Source organism: Pectinophora gossypiella, chromosome 9 (assembly GCF_024362695.1).
Source record: "Pectinophora gossypiella chromosome 9, ilPecGoss1.1, whole genome shotgun sequence".
NCBI classification, from domain to species: Eukaryota; Metazoa; Arthropoda; class Insecta; order Lepidoptera; family Gelechiidae; genus Pectinophora; species Pectinophora gossypiella.
Window position 1 is genome coordinate 3734346 of NC_065412.1, and position 23545 is coordinate 3757890.

Genomic DNA, 23545 nt, shown 5'->3' on the forward strand with positions numbered 1-23545 from the left:
CAGGTTCATCCGTGCGCGCCTCTTTCGGTGAAATTGTCTTTGGTTCTTCATCTTCCTCATCATAACTAGATCCTGAAGAGTCACTATATTTCTTCACTTCAACTTTCTTCTCACCGTCACTCTCCTCAGTGTCGCTCATAATGAATTTTACTTATATATTTTTCAATCAAGAAGGATTTTTATTGTTTTCTGTGATGTATTAAACCGCTGCTTGCTTTAATAAGAGCAAACAATAGAATTATATAAAGTTAAAATACAATTAAAATTACTAAGAGCCTCGGGACTAAGACTCGTTTTAATATATTTTTTTATAAAGTCAACATAAAAGTTGTTTGATGTGTTTCTATTTGTGGTATAATTGCTTCTAGCTGTTGTTGTGTTGTCTGGGTTAACACAAACATGGAAGGCGCATGCGTAGTACCGGTGGCTGGTACTTAGTGACACCATGAATGATACAGTATTAGCACCATAAAGTTATGTCCGCAGTCCCTAATGGGATGGGCAGATATATATTTCCGTGGCCTCACTCGGTAGGGCCCGCAGAATACCAGGTCGTGGCTCACGCCGCGACTTATGCTGAGCAAGGTCCTTTTATTCCGGACGCCACCGCAGATGATCGGGCCGTCATTGCGTTGCATTTAAAATACTAAGTTTTATTATTTTTATGATTTTGGTTTGTTTTTCTTCTTTTTTTTTTTGTTAATGTTTTTTGATCATGGTTTTCTTTCTGTTTTGTTTTTTTTTTCCTTTTTTTCTGCGTATTCATTTCCGTGTGGTTTCTGTCCTGTGTTGAATGTAATGTACCTCTGTCTGTGTCTGTGGTGTCCGGAAGTAATAAATGTTTCTTTCTTTCTTCACTGTCATGTTTAACACAAAATCCTAAGATGGGTACCTATATGATGAACACAAAAATAATTCGTTATGTTCATCATAATTTGTAATTTGTATATTGTTATGATTTTATTGTGATGTAATATTGAAATATTGTAAAGTAATCTATATAATGTGTACTCATCGAAATATTTGTTGACGTGTAATATTTATTATGAATAAAGAATTGAATTGAATTATATTCCTTGTACCCGCCTGAACTTTGATAACTCATTTACAAGTTAATAAAACATTTAGAATCTTACTGTAAATTTATTATAGTCATAATTCTGTTTTGAAATGAAAAGTTAATATTTTCTTGTCGTGACTTATCCATCGTAGATTTTCCCTGGACGGTATTATTCACTACATAGCCGGACAAAATGGGAGCGCTGAGTGCTCTCACCCGGAAAATAGCTTTGTTTATACAAACAACCTACTTTGAAAAGTCCAAATATTGGGCACATTTTCTCATTTTATTTTATTTGCAATTTATCATTTTATTTTGTTTATATTTTAAATGTTGCTCTACAAGGAACTGTGTCACACTAATCAATTCTAATAAAATAAACATAATATAAACTCACAACTATCTTCCCGATTGGGCTTGATGAATAATGCGCTTAAAATCGATTTTAGTGTCGACAATTAATCGCTGAATGAGGGAAATCGTTGACTGTCGGCTGGTTCGATATCGAATTCCCAACCTTGAGACACCACGTGATTGAGCATTTATGTACCTATGTAATTTCATAACCATGTAAGAATAGCATTGTATAAATGCTTTATGTTTACTTAATTGATGCCAATTATGCTTCTCTTGTCACTTTTGTAATTGTGCTTAGTATTGTGTTTATATGTGCAGTAAAGCGTTTTTGTATTGTATTGTATTGTTTGTTGCAGGCAGCTCTATCCCGTCGGAAAGAGTCGGTGGCACCCCTAACGGGTGAGAGAGAAGGAGGCTTCTTCCAGCACTCCCTGTCTTACCCATTGGCGCTAGTGCTTCGGCTACGAGTATTACAAGTAAGTACATTTAAAATCGTAGAGCATAAGTTGCGCTTACGAATTTTTTACCCGGACGGACACTCTACACAAAAAATTCAGTCTCATCGTGTGCCACTTAACCTGTTAATGCGAGCGAAACATAGTCCACACGGTCTCACTCTAACTCCTCAACGGCTTACGGCCATTTAAGAGTTAAATAAGACCCAGAGGTGGAACAGCGCACAACGAAGCCAATCTTAAATTTCTGTATAGTCATGAGCAATATAATGTTCCCACTTTGGGACTCTACCGCATTAACATATTTGACATTTAATGAGACATACAGTTCAATTTATCAAAAAAGTTAATGTGACATGGTACCAAAGTGTATACATATTAATGCTCGTGACCGTACCGGGTTTATGAATGTGGAGGAAACAAGAGAAGTGTGTCGGGATCTAAGCAAATGGAATTCCATAGTCTCTGCTTACCCCGGTGAGAAATAGGCGTCCGTTGTACCGCTGTGTCTGGTGAAAGCCCACAGGGCTCCCCATTTGCCCGGCTAAGTAGTTAATACTATAAAATGAAGCAATCCTCTAAGTCACTTTAAAAAAAGAACTGTTTCGCCGTCTATAATTGTTAATAGCTAACCTTGATCGTGGAAAAATAATAAATAAATAATAAATTACTTTCATACTACGGGTTGGTACTGCTAATACAAGAACAGATGAAACTCAAAGCACACACTAGAAACGAAATGTAGCTAAAACCAGACATAATAAAGCCGATGAATTATTTATTATTTCGGTGCTGTATAGCAAACCAGAGGTTACCAACTTGCCTCATAAATTACTAACGCATTGTTCGTCTAAAATGCCACAATAAGGTACATTATACTGGAAGATTTGTGAGTTATTTTATCAGGAAACTGCGCCTAAATCAGTTATTATTAGGTAGATTAGTAAAATGTTTAAGCCTGATAGGATAACTTAATATATTACCGCAATTTGCAACGGAATATAATATAATTACGGTGGAAACTGTTTTGGCTAAATGTCTTTAATTATAAGTTTATATCTTAAAGTATCTATTGTGCAAGCTGTATGTTTCCTTAATAAAAGAAAAAGAAAAGAAAGAAAAGATTCAGAATACAGATGGTAAGCGATGTTATTTGTTCGGTGTAATATCTACTTACAGCGTTCAGCCCCTGTTTTAAAGAATTTTTTAGTGGCTTAGTGTAAAACAGCATTCACAATTTATGCGAACTGAAAATATTTAGTAAATGAACGTAAAATCATAGACACACTTACACCCTAAATCTATAGGTAAAGATATCTAAATATCTAAAATATTAATCAGCTTACATTGTTATCATAGTAAGTATTTTTTTCATCACCAGCCCATTAACGTCCCCACTGCTGGGGCACGGGCCTTCCCTATGGATGGATAGGGAGATCGGGCCTTAAACCACCACGCGGGCCTAGTGCGGATTGGTGGTTATTAACGACTGCTAATGCAGCAGGGACCAACGGCTTAACGTGCCTTCCGAAGCACGGAGGAGCTCGAGATGAACTTTTTTTTGTGGTCACCCATCCTATGACCGGCCTTTGCGAAAGTTGCTTAACTTCAACAATCGCAGACCGAGCGCGTTTACCGCTGCGCCACCGAGCTCCTCAATTTTTCTTCTTTCATTGTTGAATGTTTGGTACTCCAAAGTAGCGCAATTTCAGGTATAGAGACGTCAGCGGGGGTGCTCCCGAGAGGGTGAAAATATTCAAATTTTGTATTCTGCATTCGAAGACTGGGCCTTTAAGTAAAAATTGATAGATCTTGAGCTTCGTAATCATACCGTCACATTAGATGCCTCATAGGTAATTCTATCAGAAACATCTCGGGAAGAATGCCAATGAAACGTCATAGCATATTCGGGGTCTTAATATAATGAAATTAATTATCCCTTGAGATGTTAAACGTGACTACCACACGTGACTATTACGCGTGCTACAGCCGATAGTAGGCTTCGAGTATCAAACACCCGACGGATAAAAACACGCAAAGAGAAAATTCTGAGAAAACTGGACATTTGTGTATTCATTGACATTGTATGAACATGGAACAAAAAATAATACACATAGAACGAACACTCTCCGTCTCGCACCCATACATATAGGTGCGAAGCGGGTTTTACCCCCATAATTCCTAATTCATACCCACAAGCAACCAGGGCCTGCTTAATAAAACTTACAATTGTAAATTACAATGACAATTAGGTGTTCATTACGTAGCTAATATGAAATTGCAAAATATTTGTGATCACAAACTCCGCAATGTACATCAAATTGTCATCGTAATTTACATTTGTAAGTTTTATTAAACAGGACCCAGAAGACAACTTGACAAGTCACTTTTGACACGAAGTCCCAGACGATTAGTCCATCGCAGATAATAATGTTAATATTTTGATGTTCTGTTTGGCTCATGATGTTCAAGGACACAAATCCCTTTTGTGTTTTTTACCACAGCTGAACGCGTTTTAAGTTTGAATATGCATAAAGCAAGATCTTCAAAAACCTTGAATTAATAAGAATAAGTGCATCACACAAACCACGCCCACGTAACCGCTTTTATGAAAAATCAACTTCGAATGTTATTATAAAAAACCTCTGGGTGAGAGCCTCCCGCGCTCCCCATTTGTCCGGCTAAGTAGTTAATGCAAATCTACGATAAGTCACATCAAAAAAAAGTTAACAATAGCAAAACCGCCCGATATACGCTGTTTTTAATCCAGGTAAAAATTGTGGCCTCAATTTTTACCCGAAATGAAATGAATTAAAAAATGAAGGTTTTTTTGAAGAAAATCACACCAGAATATTTTTCTAAAAGACGATTACGTGGTTTTGGACTATAAGGCGACGATAATACGATTGATCCAGTTAGCAGTGTTCTTGATCATTTCACTTGTAACGTTTAATTTATTTTTGATAATGTAAAATAAATATAACCTCCCAAAAATTTATTATCCGCCATTGATCCCGTAATATTCTTCTTTGTACACGTGTAAGTACCTGTTTAATGAGTTCCTGTTTTAAAAAGTCTTTTATCGTTCAAATGTCAAATTCAAATTCAACTTCTAATTTCCGTTTTGTGTTGGTGACGATCAAGATCAAACAAAGTCAAAGTGGTTCGTAATTTATACCTTGTCGATCTTTTCCTTTTATTATTTGTGGATTAACTCTATTTATTCCATCTTTCGTCCTAGAAGTGATCGTTAAAAAAAAATTGTCTCTTAAATTTTCCGATTCTTCTTTATTCCACTGTTCTTGGTCTAATTTGATTTCTACCTAACTGTGGAGTTGGGAGATCAATATTTTAATAAGTACTTTACGCCTGCTAGTCTTATCTAGTTTGAAAAAACCGCCTATATATTTATTATCTTTCAATCGCCTGCAATTTTGCCTATAGACTGACATTAAGTAAGTAGTAGGCATTTAGTAATTTTATATCGTCAAAGAATTCTGACCCCAAAAATATTGAATTGTGTTGATAATTGCTTTAATTTTGTTATAAATTAACGAAACGAATTGATTTTATTATTTTAATGTAATGACTAAATATATAAATACATGACATGAAATACGAGTATACCTAAATTGTAACAATAATTGCATGCTATTGTTGATAAATGATAAGGAATAACTTTTATGTACATACATCTATTGATATACAGTCATGAGCAATATCATGAACCCACTTTAGAACCCTGTCGCACTATCATATTTGACATTTAATGAGACTTACGGTATAATTTGTCAAAGAAGTTAATGTGACATGGTTACAAAGTGTATACATATTAGTACTTGTGACCGTACCCTTTTCAGAGGAAAATTAAGAATATTTATATTTCGCTCAGTGGGTAGGCCCGCTACAAGGTGGACCGACGATCTGGTGAAGGTCGCGGGAAGCCGCTGGATGCGGGCAGCGCAGGACCGATCGTCGTGGAGATCCTTGGGGGAGGCCTATGCCCAGCAGTGGGCGTCATACGGCTGATGATGATGATGATGATATTTCACACACAAAAACTATATAATCTTAGAAATAGGTTGACCAACTCATTTCCTGCTAATAAAGCTATTTTATTACATAAAACATGTCGGGATTTAAGCAGATATAACTCCCGCATTTTCTCTTTGAGTTATAAAAGCTCATGTATTTAGACATATCTTGAGGCAAAATATACGCCATTTTATTTTTCACATGACATCTGCAGGTTCCGGCGAAGTACGGAAATAGAAGTTACGTAGCCAGCAAAGCGAATGGAGCACCTCATTTAGACAGGTTTATATTTTCGACATAGGTATACGTTGTTCGTATCATAATATCAATCGCAACGTCTTGTTGTATCAAAAAGCAAATAAGGTACGCACTCGACTATATCCCAATTGGGGTAGTCAGACATAAGACATAACATAGATACCCACACCCCACCGAGCTTACTGTTAGACCATGAGAGGTGGTGCGCCGTATCCCTGTCTATAATGCACGAGTCAACTGTGTTGGTGAAAACTGCTCATAAGATAAATTAATAACTCATTGAAGCAAGTCCGGTACCGGGGTTTGAACCTGGCGCTCCCTGTTTGAGAAGCGAAACGCAAATTTAAACGATATCCCAACTGGGGTAGTCAGACATAAGACATAACATAGATTAGATACCCACACCTCACCGAGCTTACTGTTAGACCATGAGAGGTGGTGCGCCGTATCCCCGTCTATAATGCACGAGTCAACTGTGTTGGTGAAAACTGCTCATAAGATAAATTAATAACTCATTGTAGCAAGTCCGGTACCGGGATTTGAACCTGTTTAAGAAGCGAAACGCAAATACATCTGTAGGATCAATGATATTACATATTGTGTACATGGGTTGGGTCCCGGGTAGACAGCTGGGCACCCTCAGGCCTGTTGTCTTAAATTTTGTACCGGGTGAAGGCCCTCAGCGCTCCCCATTTGTCCGGCAATAAGTCACGCCAACAAAAGGTCTCGGGTAGAACCTAAATGCGTTTTGTGTTGTGCAAACTGGAACCCGCGACTTGTGCCGTAGTAATTAGTCGATGCTATTTTTCGCACAAGCAGAGATTAAAATCAAATCAAATATACTTTATTGCACACAACATTTAAAACAAATCAACACAGATGATGATGAGAGATGTGTTGAATGTAAAATTTATTCATTTATTTACTACTACACACAAGTTACATACATACATGGTGTTAGTGACATCGTAAGAAATACTGAGGGGGACGATTCAGATCATAATTCTGAGTTAATATCAAGTGAAATTTTCCGTCGTAAATTCATGTTTTTTTTTTTTATTATTTTCAATTCTATACTTTTGCGGTGGTAAATTCTACTTGATATTAACTCAGAATAATAAGCTGAATCATCCCCCACAGTATTTAATAAGTTGCGATGTCCCTAGCACCCTCTATATTTAATAACTAGGCAAGTAATACGTTTAAGGTGCAGACCCAAAACCCAACAAATGAATACAAGTTATAAGCAGTTATAAGTAATTAACAAATACAATTCGCCATATTACACACTTTACATAATCAATCCTTAACGGGTCGGCAGTCTAAGGCTGCGTTTCCATTGACGCGGAGCTGTGCGGAAATGAGCGGAGATGTGCAGGAATCGACCAATCACTGTGAGGGAGAGAGTGACAGAGCGTCTCCGTTTTTCGCTCTCTCGAACGCTGTGATTGGTTAAATCCGAACATCTCCGCTCTTCTCCGCCCATCTCCGCGTCAGTGAAAACCCGGCCTTAATCCGGCCGACGACGCTCCTGTAATACGTGTGCTACTTACCTGATTATATTCGAACTGATATCAGGAAAAGTGTTTTAATTTATACTCCCGAACTAAAGGACTAGAACACGCCTAAATACATATTGTACACACATATTTGAACATAACAACATTTAGCTGGACAACAGCAAAAAATGATTACATATCTTCTTACGTCAGTTTGGCGACATTATTTAGCATTAAGTAACTTTTTGTACAATTTCTACTTTAAATAAAAAAAATACTTTAGGCCGAAACAAAGCGGATACAACTGACTACTATTATATAAGATATAATTAATAGATGAACATAAAACTCTTTGCGTCATTTCAATCACCAAGAAAGCCTCAAAATGTATGAATATTCATCAGAAATCAAACTTCAAACTTTGGTTAAATCTTTGAAGTTAGATTTAATTATAAACCACCCGTTATAAACGCTCCTGACTACGCGATTACTGTAACCATTAAGGCGACCAATCATCCCATTAATATTATATAATGCATAATATAGCATAATCTTACGATTATATTCTAACCTGCCAGGTACATCCGTCGCAAGATGAACTAATTCCCCACACCTGACCGAGCTTTCTGTTACACTAACGTGATAGGTGGTAAGCCGTATCGCCGTCTATAATGGTCGAGCCAACTGTATAATGCGATTGTCTATAAAAACTATAAAAAGCAACTATTGCTTTTAAGATGAATTGTTTCAAACTTCTTCAATCGTTTGGGTTGTGAGGTGAATTACCAACCTCATTAACCCTGCTGTCAGGGTTATTATTGAGCCGCCAAAGGCCCCTGACATGACTCATGTGAAGACTATTTACTTACATCAGTAAGTAGTAAACCGGGCCTTCCGAACAATCAGGTGATCAGCCTGCCATGTCCTAACCAAACTAGGGATCACGAAGTGATTTTTGTTCCCGGGATTCGAACCCGGGACCTCTGGATCGTAAGCCCAACGCTCAACCACTAGACTACGGAGGCCGTTAATATTGTTTTAATGTGGCTTTCTTAGACTCTCTGGTCGCGTATTCAATTCAAAATCATTTATTTTGGAAAATGCGAGTATACATTCATAATTTGTTAGTAACAATGTACTTACTTGCTAGGTTAGGTAACAATCAAATTAAATATTAAAAGTCTTAGTAACAATAGAATTTTATTCTATGTTAGTAGTATAATACCTTTATATAGGTGTGTCACTTCCATATTTCGGGACTATGGAGTCTCGAACTTTTGGAAGGCGTGCATGGGGCCGAAGCCAACACTACTAATCTTCTGTGTCTGTCTGTATCTAATAAACATTGTATTTCATGTACGAAAACATGTATAATAGAAAAGCTACTATACTTTTTAAGGGATAAACCATAAACAAAAGATAGTCACGGCCATTTATCTCTTTTATACTGAGTTGGCAAAGGTCCAAATATCCAACAATCACTTCACAGTTATCAATTCTGTAACGATTAAAGCTGGGTGCACACAGAGCCTGTAACGCGGTACAAACGGGCCAGAGAAGCGCTAGAGAATGGGATTATGCATGAAATCGCAAACAAAATCCCGCGCCTCGGTTTGCAAGTCTCGCCATCTCCGCTCTGTATGTACCAAGCTTTAATCTTGTATAATTTATAACGAGAAGATCCGAGTTTGTATTTTCTTTGTTAAGGAATCATGTCAATTATCCGTTTGCTTTGGCTTCTGAATTGCGTTTCTAAAATGTATTATAATTCCTTTGAATTGGGCCTTTTTGTTTGTTCTAAGTTGGATTTAGGTAATTATTGTCTTACTGTGATAAATTTGTCTGAATATTGTTCATCTATTTATCGTTATACAATTAATGCCTTTGATTTGTTTTACAACTAACTGGACCCAGGGGGGCAGAGCAATCTTCTCTGGCCTCCACTGGGGCAATTTCTGTTCGGCGCGTCTTTGCCGCGGGGGTGGGAGCCTCTTACTTCAATAGGCCAAAGTGATATGGTGGCTGAGTTCGGGACCCAAACCTACGGGGTATAACGAACCATTCATATAACGTACAACTCCTTCTTTTTTGAAGTTGGTTAAAAATGAATTGCATTCACAACACACACCCGTTAAGGCGTTGGTCCCAGTTACTACTTACTGATGTAAGTAAGTAGTCGTTACATGAACCCTGACACCAGGATTGATACATACATACATAAACTCACGCCCGTAATCCCTAATGGGGTGGGCAGAGCCACAAGTAATCAAAGACAACTTGCAGCCACTTTTGATACGAAGTCCAAAGATGGATATGATGAACCTTATGGTGATAAGGGATCAGCCTATCGCCCATAACATTAGTCCATCATGTTCGAGGACACAATCCCTCTGTCGGTTTGTCAGGATTGATGAAGTTGGTAATTCACGTCACAACCCACACGATAGAAGAAGAAGACAACTCACACGAAGTATTGACCGGACTGGTCTCTTAATTAGAATGCGCATCGCATCCCTGATCCATCGGGTGAGGAGCAGCTCCAACAGCCTCCTGCAGACTGTCGCGGCAAGGCTGGACGTGGACAGTGCTATTATGCAGCACTCGACCCGCGTCCAACTTGCCAAAGACACTAAATTATATAACTTTTTAATTGATTAATTAATTGTAATTTTTTACTAATATAGATATAAGACTTTTGTTACTAACAATTGCTATGGGAAAACACCCGAAATAAATGTTTTTTTTTTTTTTATTATTTTCACCAAGGAGCTCTTAGACCACCCCTTTAGTCCGGCCATCTCAAATATTGAATGACATCTGAACCAACTAGCAAATAACATTGATACTTCCATAGGTCCCATTCGCACAGTAAAGTTATTCCCAAAAGATTTTATTGAGAAAATTCTAAGAACATTGAGTTACAAAAACCCTTATCCATTTCTATCTACTTAAGACTATGTCGTGTCATTCCCATTTATCGCAAATGGATGCTAAAAGCCTCTTAAGCTGTGAGTTAAATGTAATCATATCATATAAACCTTTAATGTTGCTAGTATATATATACACGATTTTTTATACGTAAAAAAAGGAGTGTAGGTAAGAAAAAGCTGGAAATAAATAATGAGCCAGAATTTTGTTATTTATTAATAAAAACAGCCAATCAAGTGCTGTTCGTGAATAGTAACGCGGGTTTTAGGCACTTTAGATCCAGTTTATTATTAGAGAAAATATCACAATAACAAGTAGCAACAGTAGACGACGCCGGTAATGGTTGACAACTGATTAAAGAAAGAAAGAAAGAAAAAAAGAAAGAAAGAAAGAAAGAAAGAAAGAAAGAAAGAAAGAAAGAAAGAAAGAAAGAAAGAAAGAAAGAAAAGCAAAATGATCCTATAAAGGGTTATGTATATTTTATAAAACGTATTTTGTTCTACAAATGCATCAAAAACCTAACAAAAAAGAAAAAAAAAATAAAAAATAAAAAAAAATATATAAAATTTTCCTAGCGATTAATGTTTTAACTTTTAGTCTTTATTGTCATATCGTGTAGATACAGTTGACTTAAATTTTTAGTAAATACTGTACGGCACAGCAATCAATTCTATAAAAACTTTACCTATTTATTTTTGGCCGTTTCTGAACAGTTTTTATTTCTATTTCTAAATTGAAACTGCCTGGAGCTACTCTACTTGGTCCAAATTTTCTTTGACAAACATTTTCGCAAGCGTAGGGTTGATTACAGGACTGTGTTTGAGTTACAGTACGAACGTCAGTACAGAATAGACATAAAAGTGTTCAGAGACAAACAAAGATCGTACAAATGTGAGTGTAATGATTCGTAATATATATAAATATATATACCTATTACAAATCATTACATATACATATATCATTATGTATATACGTATATACTCGTATATATATATATACCCCACCACCAGGAAAAATAAAAAATAAATATAATTTCCTTAACACCTGAGATCCTTGTGGTGGGATCCTGGTCCTGTATTGGGCTGGTTTTCCCTTCGCGGGTTGGAAGGTCAGACAGCCAGTCGTTTCTGTAAAAAACCGGACCTGTGTAATCGTCAGGTTAGGTAAGCGAACCCTGCCAATGAACACCTGATATCGTGTTGTTAAAAAATGTGAAAACTTGACAAGACAACGGACAATAATTTAATCGGACAATAATTCGTCTCCGTGAAGCCAACTCCGTATAAATAAGAGAGGACAAAGTTAAGGGATAATTTAAATATTTACCTAAAGCTATTATAACATAAACCACAACTGCACGTGTCTCAACAATAAAGTAACACAAGTGGAATAAGGACGTGTAGCATAGAGCTTCTATACGACCGCGCACAAACAATCGTGAACTGTACTAGTTACCTAACCAAGAACCATAATGAAGACTATAGAGAACCGCAGAGGAAATATGATTGGCCACCTGATACGACATAACATAACATAAACAGCCTATATACGTCCCTCTGCTGGGCACAGGCCTCCCCTCAATCAACTGGAGGGGGTATGGAGCATACTCCACCACGCTGCTCCAATGCGGGTTGGTGGAGGTGTTTTTATGGCTAATAGCCGGGACCAACGGCTTAACGTGCCCACCGAAGCACGGAATCATCTTACTTTTTCAGAAAATCAGGTAATTCAAACCTGAAAAGTCCTTACCAAACAAAGGACAGTCTCACAAAGTGATTTCGACAATGTCCCCATCGGGAATCGAACCCGGACCTCCAGATCGTGAGCCTAACGCTCTAACCACTAGACCACGGAGGCTGTTAGACTTGTCCTTTATTTAAAGTTAATTTATAAATCAATTACAAAATCAAAACAACAGAAAGCTCTATGAGGTGTGGGTACTCAGTTCACCTAGCGATGGATGTATCTCTGACTATCACAATTCGGTAACCCCAATTAATTAGTAAAGTCGTGAGCTTATCTTATAAAACAGTTCTGTTAATAACCAACTATAAACTCATTTCTCCAAAAAAAACATTTCATCGTTAAGTAGATCAACAATTTGTCTTCTGTAAATTTGAACTTTTATAACATAAACCACTAAAATTCTAAAATGTCATTTTGCTTAAAAGATTAACCTCGCGCGCGACGTTTCAATTTTCAGCTTCGTAGGTTTAGTTGATGAGGGATTGATTTTCACGAAATGAGTCTTGTCTCTTCATAAAATCCTTGTTAAGGGGAACCTTATTTATTTATTTATCTATTTATTTATATCAAGTAATAAAAGCCCATAGATATATATACCATAACCTAAATTTACAGTCACACAAACTGGGCACTTTTGGTCTACTACAACAATGGCGATATACCACGCCCTTCGGTCAGAAGTCCTCCCGCGTGAAGTTTTTCTTGCAGCTTCTTTTCCCCGGCTATACAGGTGGTGAGAAGCTGCAGTAGTTTTAGGCGGATGAGACGTTCGTTATGTAAAAATTGACGATTCAAAGTGTAACTATGTTATACTGAATAAAGATATTTTTGAATTTGAATTTAAAGACAACATGCAGACATAGTTGGTATATTTTGAACGCTATCCGATCGCTGAGCAAAGTCCCTGTTGTAAATGTAGGGAACATCCAGACAGATGTTTGACCAATATTCAAAGGTATCTTATCTTATCTAGCCTATTCGATTCCGTTGCTGGGTAAGGACTTTCCTTTGAATTATCCATTCCTCTCGACTTAGCGCGATATCCGACCAATCCTTCCGATAAGCATTGAGATCGTCACACCATCTCTTACGAAGTCTGCCTCGACTTCTATACCCGCCTTGAGCTGTTCAGTAGGTAATGACTCGTGCACATCGCTCTGGATGCATCCGACAAACCTGTCCTGGCCGAGTACTACTTCAGTTTAGCGGACCTTGTCTCTACATCAGTGATACATGTTTTGGAGCGCAGTGTAGTGTTCCGCACACGGTCGATTCGTTAGACGCCTAGAACACTGCGTTCCATTGCTCAAAGGTATCTAATCTGGGTAAAAGAATTCTGATGATTTGAACTCATAAAACCCTTACAAAAGACTGTAAGTCATTCACGTTTTGGTAGCGATGATGTCATAGGCTTACCCTTAAGAACAGAGCTTAGGTGCGTCTTAACTTGTTCATTATACGAGTATATTAGGATAACGTTTTGGTGATATGAGATTTTAGTTGATCCAGTGCTAACTTTAGAGTAAATAAGTATTTTAATAAGTAGTGGGTGTAAGTGTAGAGTTGGAGGAGGAAGGCCTAGGCGTACATACCGCAATCAAATTTAAGATGATTTTAAGCATGGTATAAGAAAACCAGGTTTGCTCAAAAGTGACAGCTAGCATTTCAAGGTTAGCCCAGCTGACGTCATTCCATTCTGCGTTGCCATTTCGTAGAAAATAAATTGCCCACAACCAATGTTCTTATATTCACTTTACAAGGAAATTTTGAACATTTAGTAAACGTTTTAATGACTTTTATATACTATGTGACAAGTAATAGTACTACAATACATTAAGCAGTAATTCGCTTAATTTTCAATAATAAAATTTACGTCCTTGGAATGTTGCAGATACCAATTTAATGGTAACACAGTGGTAACACTTACGTCATCAAAGGGCTAGCAATGGCGGCTTGTCATAGGATTGAGCATACCTGGTCTTCTTATACCATGATTTAAAGAAAGGCCCGTTCAAGAGTATTCTAAACCGACGAGCATGCATGCATTGATGAGCGGAAGCGAAAATTGGGTAGTTTCCTAGGTAAAGAGAAGTTATGAAATTCTGATTACTAAATAAACACAGATCTACAGATGACGAAAAATGATTTCTTTTTCCAATTTAACATATTTATGAATTTTGATAAAGAAAAATGTAAGTAAGTAATGAGTACGACGTTTCATCAAGTTTTTTTTCTATGACATCACAGGTTGCTTTTTCATACAAATTCCGTAGTAATCTCGTGTTTTGAAGTTTAGTAAAAAGTAACTGATTTGACTAGTTGGAAACTAGCCTATTACGTGTTAGGATCGTAGTAAGTAGTCGTTACATGCGCCATGTCAGACCCTTTGGCGGCCCAATAGTAACCCTCACACCAGGGTTGATGAGGTTCGTAATCCACCTCACAACCCACACGATAGAAGAAGTAGTAAGTTGAAGACCGTGGGCCTTCACAGGCAAACTATGTTGTTGTATTGATTAAGGTGACGCTAAGGTGAGTTTTCGATCAAAACAGAATTTAAATTCAGGTAATGTTTACGTCCATAAATTATATTTCTTGGAAATAACCTTAAAATTGATGTAAAATTTTATTGGCAGATTAGACATCTGTCCAACCTCATGATACAAAATCCATCAGTAATTTACCTACATACTATAGTATAGTTAGATATACCTAAAGGTCTTTTTATAAAGACTAATCTTCCTTTTGTTACATCTATTCTTAGTCTATTTTTTTTTTTGTCTAGTAGTATGGTGTAATTTCATTAACTATTATACAAGGTGACAGTGACATCGTAAGAAATACTGAGGGGGGTGATTCAGACGATGATTCGGAGTTAATATCAAGTGGAATTGTCCGTCACAAAATTCACGACTTTTTGTGTTTTTTTAAATTATTTTCAATTCTATACTTTTGCGATGGAAAATTCCAAATTGATATTATCTCGGAATCATGGTCTGAATCATCCCTCAAAGTTTTCGTTACGATGTCACTAACAGCCTGTATATAGAGAGTGGGTAGTAACGAGTCCTTAGGCATACAAATGTTGGTCTTGATGTATTTGTCTTTTTCGTTGTTGTTCTAAAGCCTTGGGTGTTTAGCGGGTTTCTCTGAGGTATACGTTTCTCGTAATTTGCTTAACAAAACAAGGTCAGACTTTGAAGAGCTTTACGTTCGAAAAAAAAACATGTGTTTACCGTTGTAAATACATACTTACACATGGTCTTTTAACGACTTTAAGAAATTTATAAAATATAACCCTCTTTCTGGAGCAGTCGGGTAAAGAGACTAATAAATACGCAGCAACAAAGCGTCGTTGTTGTTGATGTCTTTCCCCGACTGCGCCAGAAAGAGGGTTATGTTTTATAAATTTCTTAAAGTCGTAGGTCTCTTATCCTGTCGTGTGGGTTATGAAATAGATTACCAACCTCATTAGCCCTGGTGTCAGGGTTATTATTAAGCCGCCAAAGGCCCCTGGCATGACTCATGTAACCACTACGATTTAGTAATCGGGACCAACGGTTTAACGGGCCTTCCGAAGTACGGATCGTCTTAGGTTCGGACATTCGGGTGATCAGCTTGGAATGTCCTTACCAACCCATGGGTCACAAAGTGATTCGCGACGGAATTTATATCATGTTCACAAGCTGTAAATTTATTTCGTTAAATTCAAAATATTATGTGGTATTTTATTGTAAAAACGTATAAATAACCCCAAAAAAGATGAATTTAATTTACTTAATCTAGATTTTTGAATAGCAATTTTATTTTTATTCCTTGTACCTATTGTAAGTATGCCATTCACAGTTTCTCGGAAGAAGACATACATTTTTACGTATATATACATAATGTTTTCATAAATATATTGACTTGCGACCGTCAGTATATTTATTTCTTTAAACAGCATAGTGTCCCGACGAAGCGTCTTAGAATTAAGCGTCTCGTTATCATATATTATATTCTCATGACGTCTAGCTAGAGGCTAAAGTTCATTAACTATGTTTAATTAATATTCAAATTGATATTCAAGTGATCTGGATTAGATGCTGATATTGCAATGGCGATTAATATCAAATAATTGTTTTTACTGCTAACCAATCTACGTTATATTGGATGAAAATTAATTACTCAGTTACTGGGGGGTTTAAAATGGCCACATCGAAGCAATTCATCTAAGAAAGCATTATTGCTATTTGACATTTGTTTGCATTGCGCACTTACTTTTATATGCGCAAATGCTTTCTTACATGAATTGCTTCGATGTGGCCATTTAACCTCCCCTGTTTCAACTTCATGCTAAGTAACGAGAGAACATAAGAGAGATGAGTTGTTGAATTTATTTAGAAATATTGGTCAAAAACAAATAACACAATAAATTACAAAACACTGTACTATCTAAGGCACTCGTCTTAAAGCTCACCCCTGACTAATTCAAGCGCAAGGCTGCCCATCACACTAGCCGCATTTTACGCTGCATAGCAATGGACAGTCTCTGCCAAAAATAATCCGGTACGGGGTCATCTCGACTCTGGCCCTGGTTATTCCATCACCCCCCTAGCATTATCCCCTTTTACAGGGTCCGCTTACCTAACCTGAAAATTTGACAGGTCCGGTTTTTTACAGAAGCGACTGTCTGTCTGACCTTGGGGTAAAAAGCCTAATAGGTACAGGTTAGGTCACATACTTCCGAAAATGTGGGTTTTCTCACGATGCTCCTTTCTTCCTGGCCCTGGTTATTGAATAGTTTATTTCACTGGGCATGATTTGTTGACACACAGTAAGTATAGAGAACACATTCCTTCTAGCATAGAATAAACAAAAATACGTGTATAGGATGGACATACTCCGCCCCCCACTGAAACGAGCTTGGAGCGAGCTTGATTTACCTCACCCCTCGCGTAAGCCGGGGAGGGATGTCACGTGGGTCTGACAGAAAACTCGGCGAGGGACTTAGTTCATCTCCCGATAGATATACCTCTGACTACCTTAATTGTCGTGAGCTTATGTTATGTGAAGGAGGAAAGGAGCGCGCACAGATTTTCTGTCTCACTCGCACGCACGGGATAAGACGGTAAGGACTGGATTTTTGTATGGAGTATCCGAGCTGTACTTTTGGTGTAATCGGTCGAGTAAACAATCAATCTAGAGGTATAGGTCAAAAAATCACTATTTTTTTTCTTTTCCAACCAGACAATCCTCTCATTGTCCACTTGACATTCTTCAATATGCATTATACGTATCATCCAGTATGTTGACTTACCATTATTCACATTACATTCCATTTTCTATTGTCCTTTCCTTTCAGGCCCCCAATTCTCTTTTTTACATATTAAAACATAATATGGGACGGAAAAATTAAGGATTCCAGGAACATGGTGATATTGCGTAGATGTGCGTGTTTCGATATTTTTCCTTATGCGATAAGAGGTTTGTATATTTTATTACATTGTACCCCAGACATGTCCTTTGTTAACGGATGTCAACCCTCCGCAGAAAACTCATCATCATCTCCAGTCCGTCATCAGCCCGTTTTTCACAGGGTAAGCTTACGTAACCTGAAGATTTGACAGGTCCGGTTTTTTTACAGAAGCAACTGCCTGTCTGACCTGACCAACCCGCGAAGGGAAAACCAACCCAATACAAGTTAGGTCATACGCCTCCGAAAGAGCATTTCTCAGGAATGTGGTTTTCCTCACGATGTTTTTCTTTACCGCTGAGCACGTGATAATCATTTATGATCCAAACATGAATATGAAAACAAATTCAATAATCATTGGTCTAGGCCTGTGCTGGATTCGAACCTGCGACCTCAAAATGAGTTGTTTTAAGGGGTTTTAAGATTTGAAAACTGTAGGAGGAAAGTCAACAACGATGCAAGTCCAAAAAATATATTTACAGGCAGATGTAGATGTAACTTACGTCGAAATCGGGTTGCTTTTTCACTTGGAAGTGGATGTCATATGATGATAAAGTAGAAAAATACTTTGTAAATAACTAGGTACTTATGATTTTATAAACCAAGCAACAAGTTCCAGTAGTCAGTCGAGACAGTTTTCTTCCAACAACTCTTAAGTTTAACTCGTGAACATGCTCTTCAACAAAGTTGTAATTGTGTTTACCCTTTTAACTTCAGTTTTAAGTATATAAGTTGTATATGACCAAGATTTGTCTACCCTTTACTATAAATGCCCGGAATCATATCACTCATACACACACACTCTCTCTCATCCATGTTCCTTATTGTTATTATATTGTTTTTCTATTATAATATCGTCTTCGCATTTTAAAATATCTTGACTTCAATCACAATGTAATTGCGAGTCTTATTGATAAGATAATTACATTGTTATTTGTAATAACCCTGATACCAGGATACGATAAGGAGAAGATGAAATTTTCGATACGAAAAGCTCGAAATATAGAAAGTTCTCACGTACTGAACAGTCAAAACATAATATTCTTATCTTACTCCACTTTGTTTCTAATAGTAAAAAAACACAGTACAAAATTATGAAAAAAAATAAAAAAAATACCTAGCAAAATTGGCCAGTCGGCTTGCAAACGACTCGTAATCAGAAACTGCCAGTGTGACGACAGCGAAACCAAAAAAAAGGTAGTCGTATCGAACGTTTCCAGTCGTTAGCTTTTGAAGTAACGAAACGATTTGTGTTACAACATTTTTCATAGTTTGTTTAGTTTCCCAATTAATATAAATTACCCCTAAATTAACATAAGTGCAAATAGTATTTTAATTATCATTTATATCAAACCTTTACTAAGCATAATATTACAGCCAAAAGCCATTCCACTCGTTCACTTATTATAAAATCTTTAAAAAGAAAAAAAACATTAAAAAGAGATATGGCCAAACGTTGATTGAAATATCATTAAATGTTGAAGTTTCAAGGATATGGTCAACTTAAGTTGGCTATTTCATGAAATATGACCATTTCATGAAATAGTCGAACACATGATGAAATGATCAATTCTAGGATCTGGCCACGACACATACACAGCAAGCTACAACGCCCAGTGCAATATATCGCGTCTTCGCTGTTAGACCAGAAAAAAACAACTCACAATTATATTTACTTGAATAAGATGTTTGTATTTTCACATTTTAATGCTCAATACCGACAGATATGAAAGCTGCGCTCCAGACATTTAGATTGAAATCCTATTGACGCGACGTTCAATAACTCCACTCGGCTTTGAATGGCAGGAAATAGGTCATCATTATATGCTTCAACAGTACTTACATTGCTTGTACGAGGTTATGGTATTAGTTCGATTTCACTGAAATGGAATAGATAGATAGATAATTTCCTACTGTAATTTCAATCAGGATCAATTACTTGCGGCAATAGATGCTTATAGTGCTTCGATACTAATACTAACCGAATGCTAATTTCCATGTTCATCAATTGTTAGCTTTAAATTTGAATTTGAATCGAATTTGAATTTAGAACTAAGTGGGTACATTATTGTTGTTATATTCACGACATTATTATATTACAGGTTTTGTCTATACTTATAATTCTGCGAAGAAGTTGCTAAATAGTAAGATTATTATTAATTTACAAGCTATCTAAGTAAGTTCTGGAATATAACCGTTCAATATGCTCATATGCTCATCATCTGTCTCTTTCTGTGCAGTACTGTAAGAGAGTGACAGGTGACGTATGTCTAGGCGAGAAAGAGTCGCGCGCTTACGGTGCTAAGCCCGCATTCTCGCAAAAAATAATACATTAAATGTTCACTCCTAATATTCACTCTACCGCTATATAGATAGGTAAAAAAGTGGCCATTTAAAAATTATCACTTTAACTAGCCACCCTGAGGCCTATTAAGCCGTTGGCCTTTGGCATTGTGCCAGTTTATTATCCCATAGTTACGTCACTGAGCGGAATCTATGGGCAGTTCCAGTTCATTAACAATCACTTAAGTACCTACTTAATTTGTCAGGTTAGTTTTATCTCATAGTCCAAAACAGTGTACTTACTAAAAAGAATAGCCAAAGCACCTTTGTTTACAAGAATGTCAGAACTCCACGAGTACTTGGGAATTCCAACCATAATGGAAGAAATATACCAAAAGGCCAAATACCGAGCGAGACTTAGAGAACCATGTCAACCCACTTGCCACTCAACTCCTACATGGTGACTCGAAAGAAAGAACATTTTATTGACATAGAGGAAAGAAACGGGGGCCATGTAATCACAGGATTATAAACGCCCACATATTATTATCTACATTCTAAAACACCTGCTTATGGTCGCACGGCCGATCGCAAGTGCCTCGAAATAGAAAAAAAATCCCACAATCTAGAGTGTCAAACAGCCTCCGTGGTCTAACAGCCTCCGTGATCTAGTAGTTAGAGCGTTAGGCTCACGATCTGGAGGTCAGAGTTCGATTCCCGATGGGGACATTGTTAAAATCACTTTGTGAGACTGTCCTTTGTTTGGTAAGGACTTTTCAGGCTTGAATCACCTGATTGTCCGAAAAAGTAAGATGATTCCGTGCTTCGGAGGGCACGTTAAGCCGTTGGCCCCGGCTATTAAAAAAACACCTCCACCAACCCGCATTGGAGCTGCATGGTGGAGTATGCTCCATACCCCCTCCGGTTGATTGAGGGGAGGCCTATGCCCAGCAGTGGGACGTATATAGGCTGTTTATGTATGTATGTAGAGTGTCAAACACTAGACGATCGTGACTTATGTGTGCACATCACGAACACTAAACCAGGGACCAAAGGGACAATGACAGTCATAAAAATGTATGGGATTGACATAAAAGACTCTTTATAATGAAAACCACGTAAGCGCCTTTTTGAAACATCAAAATTTTGTTTTGAATTTCTTCAACAAAAATTCAATTTATTCAAAATGCAGTTACGTGTTTTTTTTTATTATAAGGCGACAACATTAACACAAGTAAGTAGTTCGCATTAGTTAAAAATTACCTTGTGGTCCCTAGTTTGCTTAGTACATTACAGGCTGATCACCTGATTGTCCGAAAGTAAGACAATCCGTGCTTCGGAAAGCACGTTAAGCCGTTGGTCCCGGTTACTACTAACTGATGTAAGTACGTAGTCGTTATATGAGTCATGTCAGGGGCCTTTGGCGGCTCAATAGTTACCCTGACACCAGGGTTGATGAGGTCGGTAATTCACCTCACAACCCACACGATAGAAGGAGAAGAACATTAGCAAAATGCAAACTTCTAAAATTGTAGACTTTAAGTTGGTGTATTGAAGTTCTTACTCCGGTTTAGTAGTGAATTGTTTTTTTTAAGTGGTTTTTGGTCTTTGTGGTTTTTTTATTTCCGTGTGGTTTCTCTCCTGTGTTGATTGTAATGTACCTGTCTGTCTGTGTCTGTGGTGTCCGGGAGTAATAATTTTCTTTTTTTTCTTTTAAATGCCATTCGAGGTTCTAAAATTGAATCTAATTTGCGTTTTGTTCTTGTTCACAGATAGTATGTGGCATATCAGCAATGGTGATGGGAAGTGTAGCGTTTATAGAAGAGCGGCAGAAATTCAACATGGGGCTCGGGATCCCGGCTGGAGGCATCAGTGTACTAGCTGCAGGTGCATACTCCATTTAATGAAGACTTTCACAATTAGTAGTGCACACTGAGAGAGAAAGAGACGGAATCCAAATCGTGCTTTACTCACGAGTTGGAGCTTCTTCTTCTTCTATCGTGCGCCTTGTGACGTAATTTACCAACCCCATCAACCTTGGTGTCAGGGTTAGTATTGAGCCGCCAAAGGCCCCTGACATGGCTTATGTAACGACTACTTACTTCCATCAGCATGTAGTAACTGGGACCAACGGCTTAACGTGCCTTCACAAGCACGCCTAAGGCCACCTAAGTTGGTGCTATAAACCATCAACAGTTCACAGAAGGTTTTAAATGCCCAGATTCAGCAGTTCGTGAAATATAAAAGCAATATTACTATTTAAAATTTTGACATGACGCACTTACTCTTATATACGTAAGTATGGAATAGCAAATTGTGTTGTAAGATGAAATGCTCAATGTAGTATTTCTAGACCCCAGATTCGATACGACGGCGATACGATTCATCACTTATCACATTGGTCTAACAGAAATCTCGGTGAAGCGTGGGGACTTAGACATCTTGCGATAAAAGAAATGTACCTCTCTGACTACCCCAATTGGGTATTTAGTTGTTAGCTTATGATATATAATTATGAGATAATAAGATATTTTTATAAAAATAATGCTTCATCTTATAAAAGAAAACATATGTTATTCAATAGAGATGAGATGAAATCAATGTTACACGATATGAATTGGCAACACAGAAAGATATCTGAAACGAAACATATACCTAATAAAAATGACACAAAAACAATAAGATCGACCTCGCTCGTCATAACCCAATTATTTCTTACATCTAGTATCATATCCATCTATACCACGTAGTGGTATGTTCACAGTACTGAGCGAAGAGCGGATACCAAGGTATTGTATAGGAAAAACCACTGACATTGTGTGTAAGTGAAAACGTTATCTTATCTACCCCTTTAAAGATGCGGGAGAGTGATTTAACGTATCACGCAGTACAATTTAGCTAAACATAAGCTTGTTTAAAATACTCTAATAGCAAATCCGTACCGACCATCAGTGTAAGCGAATTGTTCCAGCGTGACATCGTCATGACGTCTGGAGAAGATAATCGGGAGATTAAGATTATTCTATAAAGAACTTATATAGGTAGCTTATATATAATTGTTTTCTAGAGTAATCTTAACCTAATCTAAACCTTAACCTAAGCAATCTTAATCTTCACATGTAATCTTAATCTTCTTGACATAGGTCATCGCTTTTCATAATATCATAGTTAGGCACATCTTCATCTTCAGGTCTATAATTATGTTAGCCGCTCTCCTCGGAACTTCTTTAAAAAAAATAACCTTTATTTTTTCTCCAACGCAGCCGTATCAATCCACACATCCCGAGGTTGGGGCGCAGTGTCAAGTGCCGCCATCGGCGCAAGCGCAGCCAGCGTGCTGTGGGCAGCTGCAGTGTGCCTCCTAGTTGCTCTGGTGGTTCAATGCTGTAGAACAATACTGGATCCCCCGGGCTATGACTATGGGTAAGAATGATTCAATGTCTGATAGCTATCCAAAACTAATCTGGAC

General features: G+C 37.4%; 1 protein-coding gene across 1 annotated transcript in view; it reads left to right on the forward strand.

Moving 5' to 3' along the window:
* The window catches only part of LOC126369434 (uncharacterized), a 51467-nt gene that overhangs the window by 26818 nt on the left and 1104 nt on the right, over positions 1–23545 (forward strand). Inside the window, exons 3-5 of the mRNA XM_050013851.1 lie at positions 1774–1893; positions 21849–21963; positions 23340–23499. Coding sequence (XP_049869808.1) covers positions 1774–1893; positions 21849–21963; positions 23340–23499 — 395 coding nt within the window. The remainder of the gene's footprint in view (positions 1–1773; positions 1894–21848; positions 21964–23339; positions 23500–23545) is intronic.